At 38.7% G+C, this 20,377-nt stretch overlaps 1 protein-coding gene across 1 annotated transcript; it reads left to right on the top strand.

Moving 5' to 3' along the window:
- Positions 1-5,474: 5,474 nt before the first annotated feature.
- On the top strand, positions 5,475-18,335 carry rfng (RFNG O-fucosylpeptide 3-beta-N-acetylglucosaminyltransferase). The gene is made up of 8 exons (XM_042398479.1): positions 5,475-6,020; positions 14,165-14,213; positions 14,511-14,613; positions 14,808-14,961; positions 15,070-15,155; positions 15,954-16,119; positions 16,387-16,472; positions 16,751-18,335. Exons 1-8 carry the CDS (start codon positions 5,514-5,516, stop codon positions 16,824-16,826), a joined length of 1,227 nt encoding a protein of 408 aa, XP_042254413.1. The 5' UTR covers positions 5,475-5,513; the 3' UTR covers positions 16,827-18,335.
- Positions 18,336-20,377: the final 2,042 nt, after the last annotated feature.

Genomic DNA, 20,377 nt, shown 5'->3' with positions numbered 1-20,377 from the left:
ACCGGTGATATTATCATTTTCATTTATGTTCTGTATGTAGTAACTATTTCTGATCATTAATGGGGTGGTTGATAATGGCAAGATACAAACAGATAATATTAATAGTGGTGATGTGATATTAATGGATTCTTTCTAGCAGAAGTGCAACTTGTGTATACACTTCTATGTGTATGTTAAATCTAATGTTTGCAGTAATACTTCTGATTGATTTGTGATGCCACCTCAGAAATGTTATCTTTTTGGTCACAGATGTTTCCCTCAGTCAAGCACTCAGAGAACTGAAAATTGAAATCTTCCCGATGAACAGATTCTATCATATTGGCAGGGTGAAGCTGCCTGCTGGTGAGGTGCTGCGTTATCACGACCAGCAGAGGGCGTGAAACTGCAACTGAAAGAAATCGACAACAAAGCAGCACAATCAGGGCGACTGAGAGATGCGTCATTCTCACGAGTCTTAGGCAATATCGGAAGTACACGTTTTTAATAACAAAAGCAAAATTGAAACGTTGAGCATTTAATTGATCAGTTATCTGTGATGAATTGCATAATGGTATCAGTTTTGCATAGACCTAAATGGCTGTAAAAGAAAGAAAAAAGATAAAAGAACCTATGTTAGAGTTACAGTTCTGTGACAGTGTGTCTAATAGAGACAAAAACAACGGGAACATTGTGGATCAGTAGCAGATATTTTTAGAAATTACAAGTCCTTCCCTGTTTACCAATCAAATAAGTTAAAAGTTTTCATTTTTTCACCTTCCTGAAAGCTTGGTACCTATTTGATGCTTCAATTAATCTTTTATTTTCAAAGATCTTCACCGGAAAAGCGTGCCCAGCTTGACACAGCTATCCGAGACAGTGCGAGAAGCGGCTGGCAGTGGAAGTAACCTGTGTTTGTACCAGTCCTCTTATAACGTCCTAAATGCTAAACAAGGCCTTTGATCAGACCCGAGAGGACAGAAGAGAAACCACGAAAATTTTATTGTGACGCCGGAACAAAAAGGAAGACAACGAGTGGAGCAGGGGGTCCGGCGGCATTTATCATTCAACTCAGTCCAAACTGAGGATTGTTTTTTCAGTAAGCTAGCCAGCGTTAGTTGTGTTTCAGCAAAAGCTGTATGCTTCCCAGCCGTCTCCCGAGTCACTTAAAAGCGTTACATTGGAAAAAAGAAGTCAAATGTGTCCTCTGATATTTCATGGTAAGTTCTTGCATTTCTTTGGAAAGTTTCACCTCGCCAAACTCCACCTTGAAATCCTTCCATTGTTACGCTCGTGTCTTGGAGAATAAGAGGGTAAACCATACATGAATTGAGATTAAGTCATTTTTAAATGGTCAAACATGTAATTCTTGGTAAATTGTACGTATCCCGAATTTAACAGTGTCTCTCTTTGATGCTTGAAGTTACTTGTGTCATAATTTAACCATGTGTAACCTTGCGTATAAACAATGCGGTGTTAAATTGTTGTTTTTTTGAAACAGAGTTTGCACAGCTGTATGAGACGTAACGCTACCAGTGCTAGCTAAAGTGTCGCCATTAAATAATGAAAGGCATTAGCCGTCAGTAAACTATCAGGTGCGGAGACTATGTTGTTTTCTAGGCAGATTAGCTACTAGACTCCCTCATTTAAAGATGGATTTTTGTAGAAAATCTCATGCTTCCACTCAGAGAGGGAAGCATGTTTCCCTGTACTGCAGGCCAGTACAGGGAAACAGATCAAATCGCCCTTTAAACACTGTTGGAAATAGCAGCTTGTTAATGAATGAATGAACTTTTATCTGCACCCGCAGCCTACGTAAACTATATTTATATTTTGCTCCTCCAATGTAGCTTGATACAGCACACTGAATGACGATGTACATGAACAATAACAATAAAGGTATTTGTAAATTCGTGAAAAAGATGTTTGTCTTTGCAGTGGGTTAACAATGGGATTTGACTCAGTATAGCTCTTAGAAAATTAGAATGTGGACTGAATATTCTAAATAAGTATTACAACTGTTTTTCTGATTAGAAATAATCACGTTTAATTTTTTTTTAAATCATCATTATATTACAATAAATTATTGGTTCCTGATTTCATCTCTGTTCCCCTTCCACATCCCCTTAAACATCCTTGTCCTTGTGGGAGGTCAAAGGTCAGTTATAAAGCAGCACCCCTAAAAACTGTTAAAACAGTGTCTTGCTCAAGGGCACTTAAAGCATGTCTCCAGTATACCCATTAACTTTGAAAATGTATCAATTTCTCTCAGTCTTGATTGTTGGAAAACCATGACATAAACCTGATCAGACACCGTCTCTCTCTCTTGATCACCCATTTTAAATGTCAGTCTTGTCAATGTCACAGCGCAGCTGTTGTCATTAACCCGTATCTACACTCACATGCATAATGTTTGTAGAGCTGCAACTAATGATTGTTTTCTGTAGATTATTTTTTGAACAATCTATCAATTGTTAAAGGTGCAGTGTGTAGAATTTAGTGGCATCTAGCAGAACGGACTCAGCAGAAATGGAATATAATATTCATAAGTATGTTTTAATTAGTGTATAATCACCTGAAAATAAGAATTATTGTGTTTTCATTACCTTAGAATGAGCCCTTTATATCTACATAGGGAGCAGGTCCTCTTCCACAGAGACCGCCATGTTGCACCGCCATTTTTCTACAGTAGCATCAAATCCTCACATTTGAAAAGAGGGAAAATTCAAAGTTGTTGAAGATTACTTTTCTGCTGGTCCATCAATCAATAAATCAATTTAATTGTTTGAACACTGTAAGAGGACTGTGAAGAAGACATTGAACAGTTTTCACATGGCTTTGGCTCTCCAGTGTGGACAGAGCTCAACAAAAACAACCTGAAAACACTAAAGCTGCATGTTGTTTTCACACGTAACCTGCATTTTCAGTTCATGGTGGTGCAGTGTGGACATAGTCTTCACTCTTCAGCAGGGCACAAAATAAGCACCTGCCAAATGCTGGTAAAATATGCAAGTGGCTGGTAGATTTACTTCACTCACCAGCCAAGAAAACAATAGTAATCTATTGAGTGGCTGATAAGATTTGAACATTCCCGAGCCATTTGACCGGTGGACAGAAAAGTTAATTTTGCACCCTGTGTTTTCTGTGCTTTTTTTCTGATAGTGAGGTAGGTAAAGGAATGCATTTCCAATCACTGCATCATAACAAAAGCCTCTATGAAATTTATTTCTTTTAGCTGATTCACAAAAATAATTTCTCAGTGGTTTGCTGGTAGGAGGCTTTAATTTTGAAACTGTAATGCATTTGCCACAGAAATTAGCAATCTTTTAACTGTTCAATAAAAACTGGACTGCAGAACCACATATGGATATACTCTGAACTGTATATTGAATGTTAAAAAAAAAAGGGAATGTTAAAAAAAAAGACCACAGTGAGCTGTAAGATGAAGGGCTGCAGTTTAATGCTTTACTTTGCCATGGTCTCCTATGGAAATTGATGCAGGTATGCCCCCCACCATTAAAAAGTGGCACATGTAGCATGAAACCCCTCAGTGTCTTCGTGTGAACTTCAAATTGGGAATCAGTTGGTCTCTGGCAAAAAACAAATTGCTCATGAATTCAGGAGTTATTTTGGTCCTTCTGTTGAGGAACTTGCTAATGGTTTTTAAATCCCTAATGTTGATATAACTAGTTCTAAAAATGGATGTTTTCCTGTTTATAGTACAACAAACAAATCAGGCAGAAGTCTTCACAGTAATAGATTCATTTGCCACTAGTCACTCAAAAGATCCTTTTCACCTGGATACTTCATTTTTAAAACAACACAGAAATACTTTGGTAGTACCTCTGAATCATCTCATCAACCTCTCCATCACCAGCGGGAGTTTCCTTAGTGAATGGAAGCAAGCAAGAGTGCGACCAATTCCTAAATCAGGAGCAGTTGTTTATGCATGTAACTGTAGGCCAGTTAGTATCCTACCTATGTTTTCAAAGGATTCAAAAAATGTGGCACATCAGTCAATGAATCAAACAATTATCTCCATCCATTACAGTTTGACTTCTGTCCTAATTATTCCACAGAGACTGCTAATTGCTTTTTTTATAGAGCAGCTTAAATCCTCCCATCCTTTGATAGAGGTGAAGTGGTTGGGGTAGCTTTTCTGGATCTTAACCCTTTCATGCATAGTGGTCACTACAGTGGACAGCTATTTAAAAGCCGTTTTCTTATATATGCATGGGCATCAGCCAACACAGTGGACTCTAGTGTGTCATCCCATACAATGCCATCCATTGGCCAGCCTTTGTAAGTGCAACACAAAAATGACAATTAATCATCTGTCCACTAAGTTGGACAAACTCCTTAAAAAATGCGTGTTTAAAAAAACTGAAGTTCAAATATTTTTTTTCATGCCTAAAGAGGAATAAAAACACTTAGGAAAAAAATCCTGACTGAAGTTATTATAATTCATGCATGAGCGGGTTAAAAAGGCATTTGACACATTGAACCATGATATTGTTATTTATAAACTTTCCAAATTTAATTTTGCTGATAAAACTACAGTGGTTGAAATCCTAACCATTCTAACTGTGAACAGTGTGTCATTATTAATAATGAGAGATTTTAGTAATTTTTAAAGAGTAAAACAGGAATCCCACAGGGTTCTGTCTTTGGCCCACTTCTCTTTAGTTTATATAGAAATGACTTACCAGAATCATGTCTTGGAGCAGGTTTCCAGATGTATTCGGACGATACGGTAGTGTATGTATCTGGTAAAAGTGTTCTCAGTCTCTACCCAGTTATCACAGCATTTACAGTCCATTGCAGCATGGTGTGAAAACTCATGTCTCACACTCAACATTAACTGTGTCAGTTTTCTTCCAGTGCTTGGTCCTCATCAGAAGTTGAGAAGTTGTAAAAACTAAAGATGAATGGACAATATATTGAACAAGTTTCAGCAGTAAAATATGTCTGCTTTTTTTCTGATTTAATTCCACAATAAGAGGAAACAGCAATTGATGCAAAATCAACATTAAATTAAAAGTTCTTTGGTGGTGACGATGACTTCACAGTTTGGAGTGTGTCAGTAGTGATTTGCTCAAGTCCTTCACCTCCCCGACTGTTCTCACTCTTTTGTACCCAGTGAAAGAACTCGGTCTGATGTTAGAGAGAGAGAGAGAGAGCAGCTGTGGTCAAGCGAGCTGGAGAGTGAATGAGGAGAAGGAGTGCTGGTAGTGAGAAGGCTGGTGAATCAGATCAATAAAACATTTATTTTCTGATTATTTCACAGTGATTACGTTCTAGAGCACAAGTAAACACACCCACACCCCCACACATCTCCGTTCAACCGTGTGACAGTGGGCCGTACCGCCGGATTTGATTTGAATACAGCGTAAGAGTAGGAACTTGCCTCTAAATATGCCTTTGAATCTTCCTCTTTTGTGCAGGATTCCAGGTGATGGTGTGAGGATGGCACAGAGTGGCGTTGGAAGTGACTGCAGCCCTGGAGGCTGATTAACCAGCTCCATTGGCCCGTCAGGATGCACATAGCTTCAGTGGGTGTCAGCAAGTTCTGCTTCCTGTTTTCCCTCGTATTCTGCGGCCTCCTGCTTCTGCTCATCCCGGCCCTCCAGCCCTCAGCTCGCCATGTGGACCTGCCTCAGCCCCGACCCCGGGTCAGACCTGCACAGGCAGGCAAGGCCTCAACCTACATCTCACACCGCACCGGGGTTCCTGCAGTGTCTAGCCATGTTGGGGACACAGACTGGGCCACAGGGCTGAACAGGAGCTCAGAGGGGCAGGGGGGATCCATCAAGACTGAAATTACCAGAAATGATAACCACAATTCCAAGAGGGGCACAGACTCCAAAATAAGCCCAGAAAAAGGGGCTCTCCATGGAGGAAAGGGTGGTGGGCTTTCAGGCTCCAGGTCACGGGACCTGTTAGAGTTAAAGGACATTTTTATTGCAGTGAAGACTACCAGGAAGTACCACAAGTCCAGACTGGAGCTGCTGATTCAGACCTGGGTTTCCCAAGCTAAAGAACAGGTGAGAAGAGATGGAGTCATTTATTGTTGTGGATGTGACCTTAAAGGATTATCCCAGCGGTTTCATGTTTGACAAATAACTACTGTCTGCTTACACCTTCCATTAGTGTCAGTCATTTCACAAAACATGCAACATGCATATTGTAGCTTTTGTAATCATTTATAACTCATGTAATCAGGATTTCACTTGAACAAGTTTCTAGTCTCTGCAAGTTGATTTTGATAGCAGAATGAACTGAAGTAAGTGGGCCCATGGAGGGCATGAAAACTAATTTAAAAAAATGACAGCACCTCTTACATGAATTAGAAAACAGCTGCTGGTAGTGTTGTAAGCACATAGGATTTACTGGACTGATAAAAACTGCTGGAGTAGTTCTGTAATTGCATTGTGTTCACTATAGGGACGGACCAGCGCACTGCTATCCTATACCAGTTACACATAGTGAATCAAATAATGTAGTCATTTGACAAAAAATAATTGTCAATCATCTAAGCAAAATTATCATGTTTAGCATCTCACATTTGCTGCTTGTCTCTGTTTTCCATCATTAAGTGAATATGAGTAATGGAAGTTGGACTGTTGGTCAGACAAAACAAACAAATTTGAAGACATTCTCGACCCCTGTTCTCCATACATGGATAACTTAGATACTGATGATTTGACACAGGCCAGGATTATAAAGTTATTGCTGGCTTAAAATGTATTTGGAACTGTTGTCATAGCAACAAGTCAGAAAACCCAAACTAGATAAAAAAAAATGAAAGGAAAAAGCTTGATTTAGTGCAGTTAGCAGGATGAGGACCAACACTTTTTTGGATGAACCCCCAAATATGAGCTCGTTATCAGATACAAATAACTCTTTAGAGATCTGATGACATGATGATGTTAGAGTAATATAATTATGATTTTAGATGCAAACATGCAGATTACTGATAAATCATAATGATGTGTTGATGTAATTCTCAGAATTTAATTTTCAAAATAAAACATTATGATCACTGCCCAGTGAAAACCATGTATCTCTGAATTTGGTGATTTAGACTTTTTCAGATACACTGAAGGATTTTGGTGTTCCTTTATGGGTTGAGAAAATTCTCCTGCTTCTTAAGCTATGTAAACCATTTTAAAACCAACTGGATTATCTGAAAAAAAACGTTGTCACAAAGCCAAACGTGGCGTTTTTTTCTTAGCTAATACATGTTTTTCATAGGACAGCGACATAGAAATTTCTCATTTTAGGTTAAAAATCTATGAAAAATTCTTGCATGATAAGCACAGACTTTCTGTACTTGGATTGAAACAGTAAAGGAATACTGTATTAAAGAAGGCTTATGAATATGAAGTTAATTATAAATTTCAGATAGACTACCAATCACGTTTTGGAAAGAATGGCCTATGGTGTTAAATCTGTAATTGTGCACACATCAGTCATGGTGTTTAACTATTCACTTGTAAAAGCTAACTGTACAACAATAATAGCATTGTGGAAACACTGTGGTGCACAGTATAAAATATACAACACCAATCACAGTGCTGAAACACAGATAAAATGAGATTTACTGTATGTCCATGCATGTATTGCCCCTGTGCATGCTGGTAGGCTTAGGTTTACACCAACCTATGAGTGCAATCAGCACTCATGCATGCCAATCACTGTTTCAGCTGTCTACTCTTGATGCCTTTATTTTAAAATAAGGGAATACTTTTATTCAAGATGACTTCAGCCACGATGAACAAATCAATCCTCTAACTATGTCTGAAGAGCTACGTTAGTTGGATGAGAATTAACAGGATCATTTTAGCCTGATAACATTTTAGTCAGAATTAGTTAAGTCATGTTTTGAAGAACAGGGTTCTTGACTTGTTTCACAATCTGCTAATGCTTCATAGATTAATAAAAAATAAAAATTGATAATTTGGTAATGAAAATTATTGTTAGTTACAGCCTTAAAATACTGTGCTTAGCTAGCTTACAACGTGCCATAGTTTCAACACAAAATAAATCATATGCAGCTCCCTGTTCAAAACACCACCTAAACAAACTGTTTTCTCAATTCTGTGGTAATTTAGAAACATAACCACTCTCCCTAACTCATGTTATACAAGAGCTGAACCATCCAATATGGCTGCCAGGGGTGTGGTCCATGAGCTAAAAGCCATCCATAATAATTTATATGTTGTGATCAGTAAAGCTATCAATTGCACACTGACAGCAGACTACATCTTTAAAATGAATCAAGAGCTCTTATATAAACACATTCCTCCAGCATGTAGCAGCTCTTGTGGTGACACAGGAAGCAGCAGCTTTCTCAACAATGTGGAGTCTGCCACTTTTATTTGGATTTAAGTTTCTACAGTGATGTTAGTGTTAATGAATCTGGCTCTCGCCTCAGGGTGTTTCCTTATCACCACCAGAGATTCCTCGCTGGTGCGGTTAGAATTTGTCCTCATTGACATTTAGTGGAACCACAGGACATTTATAAGAGAATAAATCTTGACTTCACCCCACATCATATCCGTGCCAGAAACCCTTCTAACATTGTTTATTGGGGTCATTATAGAATAATTGTGTTCAATCGTTATATGTCATGCCTCACTCTGGATACGATTAAATACAACCTGAAACTGGGAGACGTGTGCTCAAACACTCTTCTTTGTTCAGCCTTTTAATGATGGAATCTCTGCCCAACCAATCACCATACTCAGCCATCACTGACCGCAGCGACGCCCTGACTCTCTTCCAATATGTCAGAGTAGCTTCATGCTTAAATTTGACAGTTCATCTGTGACCTTGTTAAACTCAATTTTTAAGCCAAAATGGATGAGAAGTCCTAAATGTCTTCAAAATCATGGCAAGTTTAAACATCTACACTTCCATAACAAGTGCATCTGCTGAGGAGGAGCTTCAGATCAAGTAAGTAATTGGACATTGAGTGGAGAATGTTTTGTCAATTGCTGTGTCCAAGGTCAAGAATGAACTGTAAAGCTCAATTTTAAAGTCAACATGAACGAGAAGTCCTAAGAGTGCCCAGAATAATGGATTGTTTTGTCATGGATCTTGCTTGTTTTAGCTTGGGAAGCACTTGTGATGGAAGCATATTTATTGACTAATTTTCCTTGAGGTGACTTTTTTTTTCTTGAAATGCTCTATTCTTATGACCCCAATTTACCATAAAGATACTGTTATATTCAAGTGCAAATGCATTTTTATTATCAGAACAACTGCCTGTACAAACTTATTTTCAAGACCCTACTCACCATTACAAGTGTCATATATGTCACAAATTCTGGCTAGTTCAACCTCACTAAGTTTGGAGGACCTATGCTGCAAATTACATGAGGTTGGCAAAGTACCAGTAAAAATAGTAAAGATGTTATTTGCCTCACCCTGACAGTGGTTGAGCAACTTGAGGAAAACATCTAGGCTTATCTAATTCAGACTGTTCCAATCCTTTATTTAAATTGTGACTATCTTAAATAATTTCCAAACCTGGAGGTTTGGTCTACACAGTTTTAAACAACATAGGGTTGTACCAAAAACAATCACAAATCTTGATTGCATCTTGATTTCACATTAATATAATCTGGTAAAATAATGCAGTTACTTCTTGTTGTTGTTGAGTTCAGAGAAAGGTCAACTTTGGAGTGAACTTGGCTAGTTTTCTATCAGAAAAACTGACCAGTTCAGCTAAAGCCTGCTGTGACTGCTAATTAATCGATTTGTTGATCAAAAGAAAAAATAGTCAAAACATTTGATCATCAGTTTATTCTCTACAGTGTGAGGATTTTCTGCTTTTCCTGTCATAATGGTTAACTGAAAATTTTTGGTTTTTGGACTGTTGGTTGGACAAAACGAGATCTTTGAAAACGCCAGCAACTCCGAGGTGTTATGATGTGCATTTATCATGACTCTCTGATATTTTTGAGATGAGAAGATTCACTGATTAATTGAGAAAATAATTGACAGATTAATAATGAAAGTAATCATTCTATGCAGCCCTAAATCTAGCTCATTATAGTCATGTCTGGCAATATTTTTGATATATGGCTGACAGCACTGCTGTCTACACTGCTCTGAATCCTGGAGGTCCAGATTCAGTGCATTGTAAAGGCCCTGCAAACCCACATAGGTGTTACACTTATACACTTCTAAAAGGGGTGGAGGTATGATGGAATTTATGTGAGATTCTGAACTCTGTACAAAAAAGAATGATAAAGGAGTCATTTGTCCCGCCCTAACAGGTGCATTTAAGCTAACGGGACAGTCAGGGAGAGGTCAGTCAAACACAGTCTGTACACACCCACACAGTGCGTGGGTTTAACCTGGGTGCATAGGGCGTTTAAAAGATTCTGACCATCTTGACATTGAACAAGTTACCTGTTAGCTTCATGTTACAGATACAGTCATGTTTTATTTTTGGCTCCTAAATGGTTAATTCTTGTTGTTTCACTAACTCAGAGAATTAACACTAACTAGCTACAACTGAGTAAATTTGCCAGTGACAGTTAGTCAGTGAAATCTACAGTCTCTGACTAAAGGTGTCAGAATATTCCATTAGAACAGCTTCGGAAACCCCCTCCCCCACATCTTTTGGACATCAGAATTGGGTAGGCTGCGTCTGACAATTTCCGTAACTTTCCAAACTAAGGCTGCAACTAACAATTTATTGATTAATTAATTAATATTATTTTATTTCATTTATTGATTTATTTATAAAGATAAAACACATTAAGCAACATTTCAGTAAATGTGTCAGTATTAGCCATCTGGCTAATTTTCAACTGCAGTCCTTTGGTGAAATGTTCTGAAACCAATGATGTGATGGTTAAAAATTGCAGACAGAAGACAAAAAGATGCCATCAAGACAACAATAGCAACAAAATAAGCATTCTGAAGACAGCTCACAAGCCATACATAACAACAGGAAATGGCAAACCGCAAAACATTAGTACAATAATAGAGCAACAATATCCACTGTTGGGTACATGTAGCCATGCAGGCAACACAAAGCAACAAACAGCTTAGCAACAGCAGGAATAAGTAATAAAACAAATAAAATATGATGATCATAATGTTGATCTTGATCAACTATTAAAAGATGCAGGTACAAGTTAGTAAAATGGTAATACCATACACCTGACATATAAGCCATGCAGCACAGTTTTACAACAACTGCAGAAGAACATTTACATGTTCGTGTTACATCATTTACATGTAGACCTCATTTGTAAAAAAGCTGAAGCTGAAAGGAGGATGGCATCTACAACAGGATAATGATCCTAAATATACCTCGAAATCCACCATGGACTACCTCAAGAGACACAAGCTGAAGGTTTTGGAATGGCCCTCACAGTCCCCTGACTTAAACATAACTGAAAATCTGTGGGTAGATCTTAAAGCACCTGTGCATGCAAGACAGTCCAAGAATATTGCAGAACTAGTCTGCACTAGATTTTTATCTGGCTACAAAAACGGGGTGTCACGAAGTTCTGACTATGTAGGGTGCCCAGACTTCTGCACATGCAACAATGATGTTTTTATATTGTTATTTTTTTTAATCGTGACATAAAATGTATCTATGTAGTAAGATGTGTTTACATCTTTTCAATTAAAAAAAATCACCAAATATGTTATTTGTCAGGGGGTGCCCAAACTTTTGTATACAACTGTATCTCAACACCATTTGAAATGTGATATCAAGCATTTGCACAGCCTCTGTCAATTTTTGAATGAAGACTTGTGGAGATATAGAAGTTAATTGATTTTGCATATTTTGAATTGACTTCTGAATTGACCATAGTGAGACGAACTTTTGTCACACACCAGTGTATGTGCTGAAAAAAATTCAGCTCTGTAGGACATACAGGTGATTTTCTTTTCTTTTTTTTTTGGAAGTTTGGAATATGAAATGTCTACAAATTTAGATTTGTTGTAATATGCCACGCCCACTTAAATCAATCATTACCAAACTTTATGCAATCGACTAAGTCATGACCCAAGATCGTGCAAACCGAATTTCCTATGAATCCTTGCAGCCGTTTACAAGATACAAACTGCTGGTGTCATAAACTGACTTTGTTTTACTTGACTTGAAGAATGAAGAATCTTACTCTGCTTCACTTGCAGTCTACTCGACAACAACAAAATGGACAATAGAAGAAGTATAGCAATATGTCCACCACAACGTCCAGCGCATTGTTAATATTTAGTTGACATGACACAGCCTGTTGTCAACACACAAGTCAAATGTGAATGAAGGCGGGCTTTGAATGAAAGTAGTCCTAAGTACCTTGTATAAAGTTTAAGTAGCCAACACAGAAAGCACTGTGACCAGCTCTGTATTGAGAGCTGTTAGAAGCAATTAGTAAGTCCCACCGCCAGACAAAGAGGCTCACTGTTGTGAGGAGGAGGTTGAACTGCCCCACTTCAGAAATGTCACAGTCACAGAGGGTGGAGGAGTTCCAGCTCAGTTTTTTGCTCCCAGTATCAACAGCTTGGCTCGTACTGGCTCTGAGTCCAGGTTTGTTGTGACAGGGCTCCACTGTGAGTCTGTTCTGTGTTAAATACAGGCCTGTTACCATCTTATTTTACTGCTCTCAGCTCAGTAAAGTCTGCCCCTCCATGTTTACAAGTGCCTGTAAAATTAAAAACGACTATTTAATGTAAATGTGTCAGCGTAGCTCTTCTACTGTTGTTGCCTTTGGTGTATGGAAAAGGCAACTTCACATAAAGAGACAGATGATTGTTATTTAATATAAGGTCCAGTAAAATTAGCCCTTTGAGGGTGTAGCTCATTTGATGGTGTGTGAAGGTTACAGCCTCCCTGCAGGCTTCTGAAGAGGCTGAGCATGCCTGTGTCTGCCTGATGCAGACTGTACAAGATAAACTGTCCATGTAGAGACCTGTAAAGAATCACTTCAGTATCAGACTGAAACCTAGATGTTTAGTTCTTACAGCAGATAAATATACCTGTGACTTATGCTGTTAGGTATGACTGGTCACATGTTGTTCCTCCTGTCAAAATAAGAGCCTTGGTGATGTAATAAGGCAGCAACGAAATCTTTGAAAACCATCAAGTCTCAGACGTAAAGCAGTTGACATTACTCCCCTATGTAAGAATGGTCATTTATGGTCAAATTTGACTTTGTGCATGTTTGTTGCTTAAGACTATGGCAACTCAACTTAACTCCCCATGTGAGTGTGCAAACATGTTTTTCTATTAGTTCTTTGTTTGTTTCAGGTTTTGCTGGCATGCTATCAAGATTTATTCAGAAAACAACATGTAAATTATGTGATGAATAAACTTTAGACAGGAAAGAATAGACAAACGAGTGATGCTCATTGAGCAAACATGTCAGCCAGAACATTAATATGCAGAAGCTCTGTTCTTGTTGCTCTCAAGTTCACGGTCAGTGTCACAGTTGAACTTGGTGTCTTTGTATGTTAAAACTCTGGCAGTTTGATTATGTTCATTTGGATTTTTTTTTTGTACATCAGATCCTAAAGAGAAAAGATAATTCTGCTTGACTCATTTTGGTACTAGTTTCCCCAGAATTGTTACCTGTTTGGTAAAAATGCAATCAGTGCACGGATTGCGGGGCAGTGTGAAATGTGCTCTTATCAGCTGTATCTAGCACCATTGCGTGTGTGTCATTTTTGCCCTGTCTTTGCTTGTCCTCTGTGCTTTTGCCTTGTCTTTGCTTTTTCCGGGCCGCTGTGGCTCAGGAGGTAGAGCGGGTCGTCCACTAATCGGAGAAGATCGGCGGTTCGATTCCCGGCTCCTCCAGTCCGCTTGTTAGTGTGGCCTTTGGCAAGATACTTAACCCCAAAATTGCTCCTGATGGCTGTACCATCAGTGTATGAATGATTAGATTTCCTCTGATGGGCAGGTTGGGACCATGGTAGCCCCTGTATCCATTCAGCGTATGAATGTGTGTGAATGGGTGAATGTGACACGTAGTGTAAAAGCGCTTTGAGAAAGGAGCTATACAAGTACAGTCCATTTACCATCTCTTGTAACAACACACATGTACTCATCACCAAGATAAAACAATGGAGCACTTCATCGTGTCCTTGTAGGAGAGCATGAATGTGTGTTTGTGTGCTTGCACTGTTTTTAACAGTGCGTCTTTGTCTGTTTCAGACCTACATATTCTCTGACGGTGAAGACAAGGAGCTGCGGATGAGAACAGGTGAGAAGCTTGACAGTTCTCATAGGAAGAAAAAAAGGATTTAGTGGTGGTGAGGTTTCAGATTGCAACAAACTTAATACCACCAGTTTTCAGGCACATGCAAATATACTTAAAAGTAATTAGAAATGAGCATGTAAAGCAAATATCTTTCAAAATTTTCTCCCAGGGGAGCATGCCCCTGGAACCCCCTAGTTGTGGCAGGTTTTCCCTGTCTATGTAATGTTCTCACCTTTATTATCCCTTACCTGTTTGCATCCCTGAACTCAGTCGTGCTGTCCTCTGCTGTGTCATTTGTAGGAGCTAACATCATCAACACGAACTGCTCAGCTGCTCACACCCGACAGGCTCTCTGCTGCAAGATGTCTGTGGAGTACGACAAATTCATCGAGTCTCAGAAAAAGTGAGTGACAAGACATGAATACTTGACCTGAATAGACTGAACAGCAGTGACACAGTAAACAGTTAATAACCAATACAACAGTTACTGAAGATATTTCTAGCAGCTTATAAGCAAGTTCACCAACAAACTGACCTGGAAATGATTTCTGGGATTCATCAGGTACAGTACTGACCGTATGTGTGTTTTTGTTGTAGGTGGTTCTGCCATGTGGATGATGATAACTATGTGATTCTGCCCAGCCTGCTGCGGCTGCTCTCCTCCTACCATCACAGCCAGGATGTTTACCTGGGTCGGCCTAGTCTAGACCACCCAATAGAGGCTGCAGAGAGGGTCAAGAGTGACGGCTCGGTCAGTCACTACATCTTATTAGGATTTACTCACTCCACTAATTGACAAATATAGTTGTTTTTCTTTAGCCTACTACACCTCAAATCAAATCTGGTTGTCTCATTTCAGGTGTCTGTCAAGTTCTGGTTTGCTACAGGTGGAGCGGGTTTCTGTATCAGCAGAGGTCTGGCTCTGAAAATGAGCCCATGGGCAAGGTATGTCATGGCTTCTCTTGGTCTTTGAACCCATTCTGATTGAAACTGTTGTACACTCTGAGGTCAGCATCTTGCCAGAAAACGTAACTTCTCAGAAATTATCCAGCTTTTCTTGTAATGTAAGAACATTCCTGGTCTGTAAGCACTCAAGCAACTAAAGATTGATTACAGGAAAAATGTTTCTAAGAATGTCTTGAGGTAACCCTCTGACAATGTGCCTTGACTCGTTGTAATCAGCTACAGTATGTTTTTAGGTGTATGTGGAGAGAGAAACAGGCACATTTTCGCAGCATTAGAAGACAAAAACTTTTAAACTTCCAACCCACAGCCCCCCCTCTCTGTCTCTCTTCAGAAAAAGCAGCAGCTCTGCAAATTTTACACTTTCTTTTCCCAGATTTCAGCTGACATTTGTATATTACTGCAGTCCTACATTCGGTCCTACACATTCCTACAGTCTGAAATTACTTATTTTATTATCCAAAACATGCTATTGCACTTGTATCTCAGTTTGCCAGTGCAAAACCTCTGTGGCCCACAGTAAATGCAGAAAAACAACACATGACTTGTTAGTGCCTAAAAAGCACTTTTAATGTTCATGAGTAAAATTACTGACTTTAACAATGGCACATATTACAGTAGTACAATAATAAGCTTATTAATAAGCTTATTAAAAAAAATACAAATGTAATTAATTTTTCCCCCACTCGCTCACGAGGAAAGTGAATTTGGAAATAGACTGTTGGTGTGAAATCTTGCTGTGATAGGTTTGATGGCTGAAACTTTGTCTTGTGGTTTCAGTTTGGGGAATTTCATCAGCACAGCTGAGAAGATCCGACTCCCAGATGACTGCACCATCGGCTACATCATTGAGGCGCTGCTGGAGGTCACCTTAACACACACACACCTCTTCCACTCCCACCTGGAGAATCTACAGAAGCTGCCCACTGACACTGTGCTGGAGCAGGTGAATATATGTCTGTGTGTGTGTTTGACAGATTAGAGACCTTGAGAAAAAGAGTCAGTGAGAATTAGCTAGAAAATATGAAGTATTTTCAAAGGTTGACACAGATTTAAAGTTGATCTTTCTGCTTTTAAACATGGCTAACATGCAAAGAAATGTATTAAATGTTTTCATCAAATGGATATATTAAGGATTGAATACTTCATCATTCAGGATTTGTGCTCTGAAGTAAAGTTCAAGTGTGTATATTGTATGTTTGTTTTGCATTAGGTGACTCTCAGCTATGGAGGCTTTGAGAACAGAAGAAATGTGGTCAGCATTGTTAGAGGCTTTTCACTGGCTGAAGACCCAACAAGGTAAACACAGTTTGATCTTTATTTAAGATTCCTTTACATGTTACAGTTTTTAAAAGAGTCAACTGCTAAAAAAACCTGACTGGAACATCCTTAAATCATGCAATGCACTTTGATTGTTTTTGAATTGATCAACACTACACTGTTTTGTGATAGAAATTCTTTTGCATGAATTGATTTTACTAAGTCATATGTCTAATGTGTCTGGAAATCACATAAGACACTGAACACTTGTAAGAGTAGTTACTATTTCCCTGACTCTCTCTTTTCCCATCCTGCAGGTTTAAGACAGTCCACTGCCTTCTGTATCCAGATACTGACTGGTGTCCAAAGCTCAAACCTCGCCACAAAAACTGAAAGTCACTGTGTTTTTATCCTGCAGCACTGATAACCTCCTAAACCTTCCCACTGCCTCACCCTTCACACATGCCATGTGGTGGATGCCCTCACTGAGGGCAGACTCAGTTCACACTTCCTTTCATGAATCCACAGTGCCCATGTTAGTAGGGTTTTTCAGTTTTACTCCTGAGGCAGAGCTCATTGATGGGCAGAACTGATTCAGTAACTCATTAAGTGAAACCTTAATAGATGGAGCCAAAGAATAACTTTTTCAGGCTAATGGAGAAAGCAACTGGGTGAAGCCAGTTGTGGCTGGAGCCAGATTTTTTTCTCCACTGTAAAGTAGCTCTGGAGGTATTTTTTAACACTAACCTCAATGTCCCTCAATAGAGCAGTCTTCTGGATAATTTAACCAAATTATACGTTTCATGTCTTTGCCAGCATGTAGAGATGTTTCAATGTAAGTCCTGATAAATCATAATTTTTTCCTCAGTTTAGTATGTGACATGGCACTAAATGCTTCACTTTCCATGTGTGGCCAGCATTATTTCACAGATCTGGCTGTGAAATAATGCTGTGTTCCTGTTATATTGTTCAGACCATCATCACAATCTGCAAAAGAGGGAAAAAGCATTCACATCAGTCTCTTAGTTGTAATTTAGGCATAACTTAATTCACCTGGTGTTACTCCAGGGCATGCAATTGAGGTTTAATAATGAAGTTGTTCCATTGGTCTCCCTTTGTTGACATGTGCTAGCACAGTTAGCCACTGGAGTCATGAAATCAATGCTACACCATAGTTGCTAAATTGGTCCAAACTCTGAAAGATGATTGATTGAAGCTGCTTAATATAATCCACAAGTTCTACAAATCTCAACCACCAAGTTCGCTGCACTGTTAGTTGTGAAGCAATGCAACTCGTATCCTAAAAATATGTACAAGTCGGTTATCCAAGTCGAGATGTTTCAGTGGCCAGTTGCCCAACCAAATTTTTCTACCAACCCATTTTTCTACAGGGTCAATTTAAACCACAGTGGATACAGCCAAAGAATCAGATATTATTTGAAGCGCAATGGCAAAAGCAGGATATAGGAAAAATGGAAGCTAGTTCTCACTCTTGCTATCTGTAGATATTCATTCTGAGCTATCTTCATTACTGAATAAGTTGTCATGCTTCAAGCTCATCTTAATACAACACTTACATGCCATATGTACACTACTGTGCATTGTAGACACTAAAAGTAATATGAGAATGCTTTCAAAAATAATGCAATGGAAATTTTTCACAGTATTTATCAATTAACTTGATACAAAGTTGAGTGAAGAACAAAAACCTAAATTAAATCAACATTTGGTGTGAGCAGCTTTGCCTTTAAAATAACAGTAGTTCTCCTCAAACCACCTGCACACAGTTTTTAGGTACTTGGCAGGTCAGTTGTTCCTGAATCTTTGAGAAGTTGCCACAGTTCTTCTGTGGATTTTGGCATCTCAGCTGCTTCTGTCTCTTGAGGTAATCCCAGACTGACTCCATGATGTTGAGATCAGGGCTCTGTGGGGGCCAAACCATCTGTTGCAGGACTCCTTGATCTTCATGTTTATGGAGATAGTTCTTTATGACTCTGGCTGGATGTTTGGGCTTGTTGTCTCCCTGATAGTACTGCATTATGAATAATCTAAAAATATCAAGTGCCTTTTTTTGCACAATACTGTATGGTGAAAGAGTTGTAGGTCGCATCATCATTCCTTTGCTTACTGGCTGTGAAGCAAGACTTTCCAAGAGCAACTGCACTGTAATAGATGAGGTCTTCATCCTGATCTTTTGCTCCATCCACTGTGGTTGAACTGAACCAGTAGAGTAAAGATGTTCTGGGTTACTGGTTATGGTTGAAGAAGTAATAATCTTAAAATCTAAAGCTATCCTGTGGTTATGAAGGACTATAACATGGCATTGTTTGCCCAATAGCTAACTTGTGCACTGAAATACAGTGGTTATTTGGCTCAACCAATGAGATCATATCTGTCTATGAAAGATAGCACTAAAACTCAACACAACATATCAAGTGCGGCTCAGTGTAGAACCCCTTCAGACAAATTTTACAGTATTTGAAGGAACCCCTAGTATTTCATTACTTTGCCCAAACATCCATACCATTTTTAAGCCATGGATGTTTGAATGTTTAATGAAAATCCAACCCTTCGTCATCCTAAAGTCAACTTAAAATCAAGATAGTTACTTTAGAATGAATGATGGTTTAGGTACTTTTAGAGAGTGTCAGATGGCTGAACTGAGACTATCATAAATATTTGCCATCAAACAAGAACTTTATTGGTGTTTGATATGACCAGAATGAGATTGTTTGTGAGACTGACAGAAACCCATGTGCAAGGTTTCAGTCTCTGTTGTAATTGTTCTGACACCTTCATATTCTCAGCCAGTTACCTTTTCCTTGTGTTAACCTTTGTCTAACGGGCCCATGTTAATGGTTTTGCACTACTTATGTACAGTACCAGTCAAAAGTTTGGACACACTTTGTAATTCAGGGGACTGGGAAGGTGTGTCCAAACTTTTGACTGGTACTGTAACTGACCGTTGTTACATGTTACAGTTTTAGTGTACATGTGACTGAAGTTCATTTTTTTGTTTGCTCTTACATATCATTTTTAGCGTAGGTTGTAGTTCTAGCTCTGCATGTGTTTCATTAATGTAGAGTCACTGCTTTCTGGAGTTAAACTTCAATGGGTGGAGCCAAAGATATCTCAACCACATTGCCATGAAATTTGGTATGGATATTTTATATTGGATAATTTAAGTGACCCCTGAACTTTTGTTTGGTACCACCATCAGGTCAAAACTTCCCATTGACTAACACATTGGTCCACAAGATATCATGTAAATTAACAGCTGGGTGTCCCATGAAAGTCACTGTGGATATACAATTTTTTACTTAAATCATGTGCCACCAATAGGCCACAATTTACAAGTGTACACATTAAAATAAAATCAGGTCAGCAGAGGTCAAATTGCCATGAATACACAATATTGCCATTCAGGCCACACCATTAGATTGCATCACCATCAGGAGAAATTTGACATTTTTTAGCTGTATGTATAGCAAATTATCAGTGTGTTGTTTGGTCCTTTCAACACGTTTGTATTGTTGGATCTAATGAACACTACAGCTTCTAGTGGCTTTAGACCTTTAGTCTTATTTTTATTAGCCATGCTAGCTGCGGTGCTCTAGGGATGGTAATGTTGCTCTGTTGGTCAGTCATTCATGGATTACCGTGAAGTTTTGTACAAACATTCATGGTACCCAGAGTATGAATCATAATAACTTTGGTGATTTGCTGACTTTTATCCTTTAGCACTACTGTTAGGTTAACATTTTTGGTTTTGAGTGAAATATCTCTCCAGCTATTATTGATAGCTATGAAATTCTGTACAGATATTCTGGATCTGGATTACGACTTTAGTGATTTCTAAACTTTTCATCTAGTGCCACCAGCAGGTCAAAGTTTTTACTTATCTATTAAAATATCTCAACATCTACTGCATGGGTTAGAATACA

Source organism: Thunnus maccoyii, chromosome 20 (genome assembly GCF_910596095.1).
Source record: "Thunnus maccoyii chromosome 20, fThuMac1.1, whole genome shotgun sequence".
NCBI lineage: Eukaryota > Metazoa > Chordata > Actinopteri > Scombriformes > Scombridae > Thunnus > Thunnus maccoyii.
Note: the sequence above shows the minus strand (reverse complement) of the source record. Positions and strands in the feature narration are given on the sequence as shown.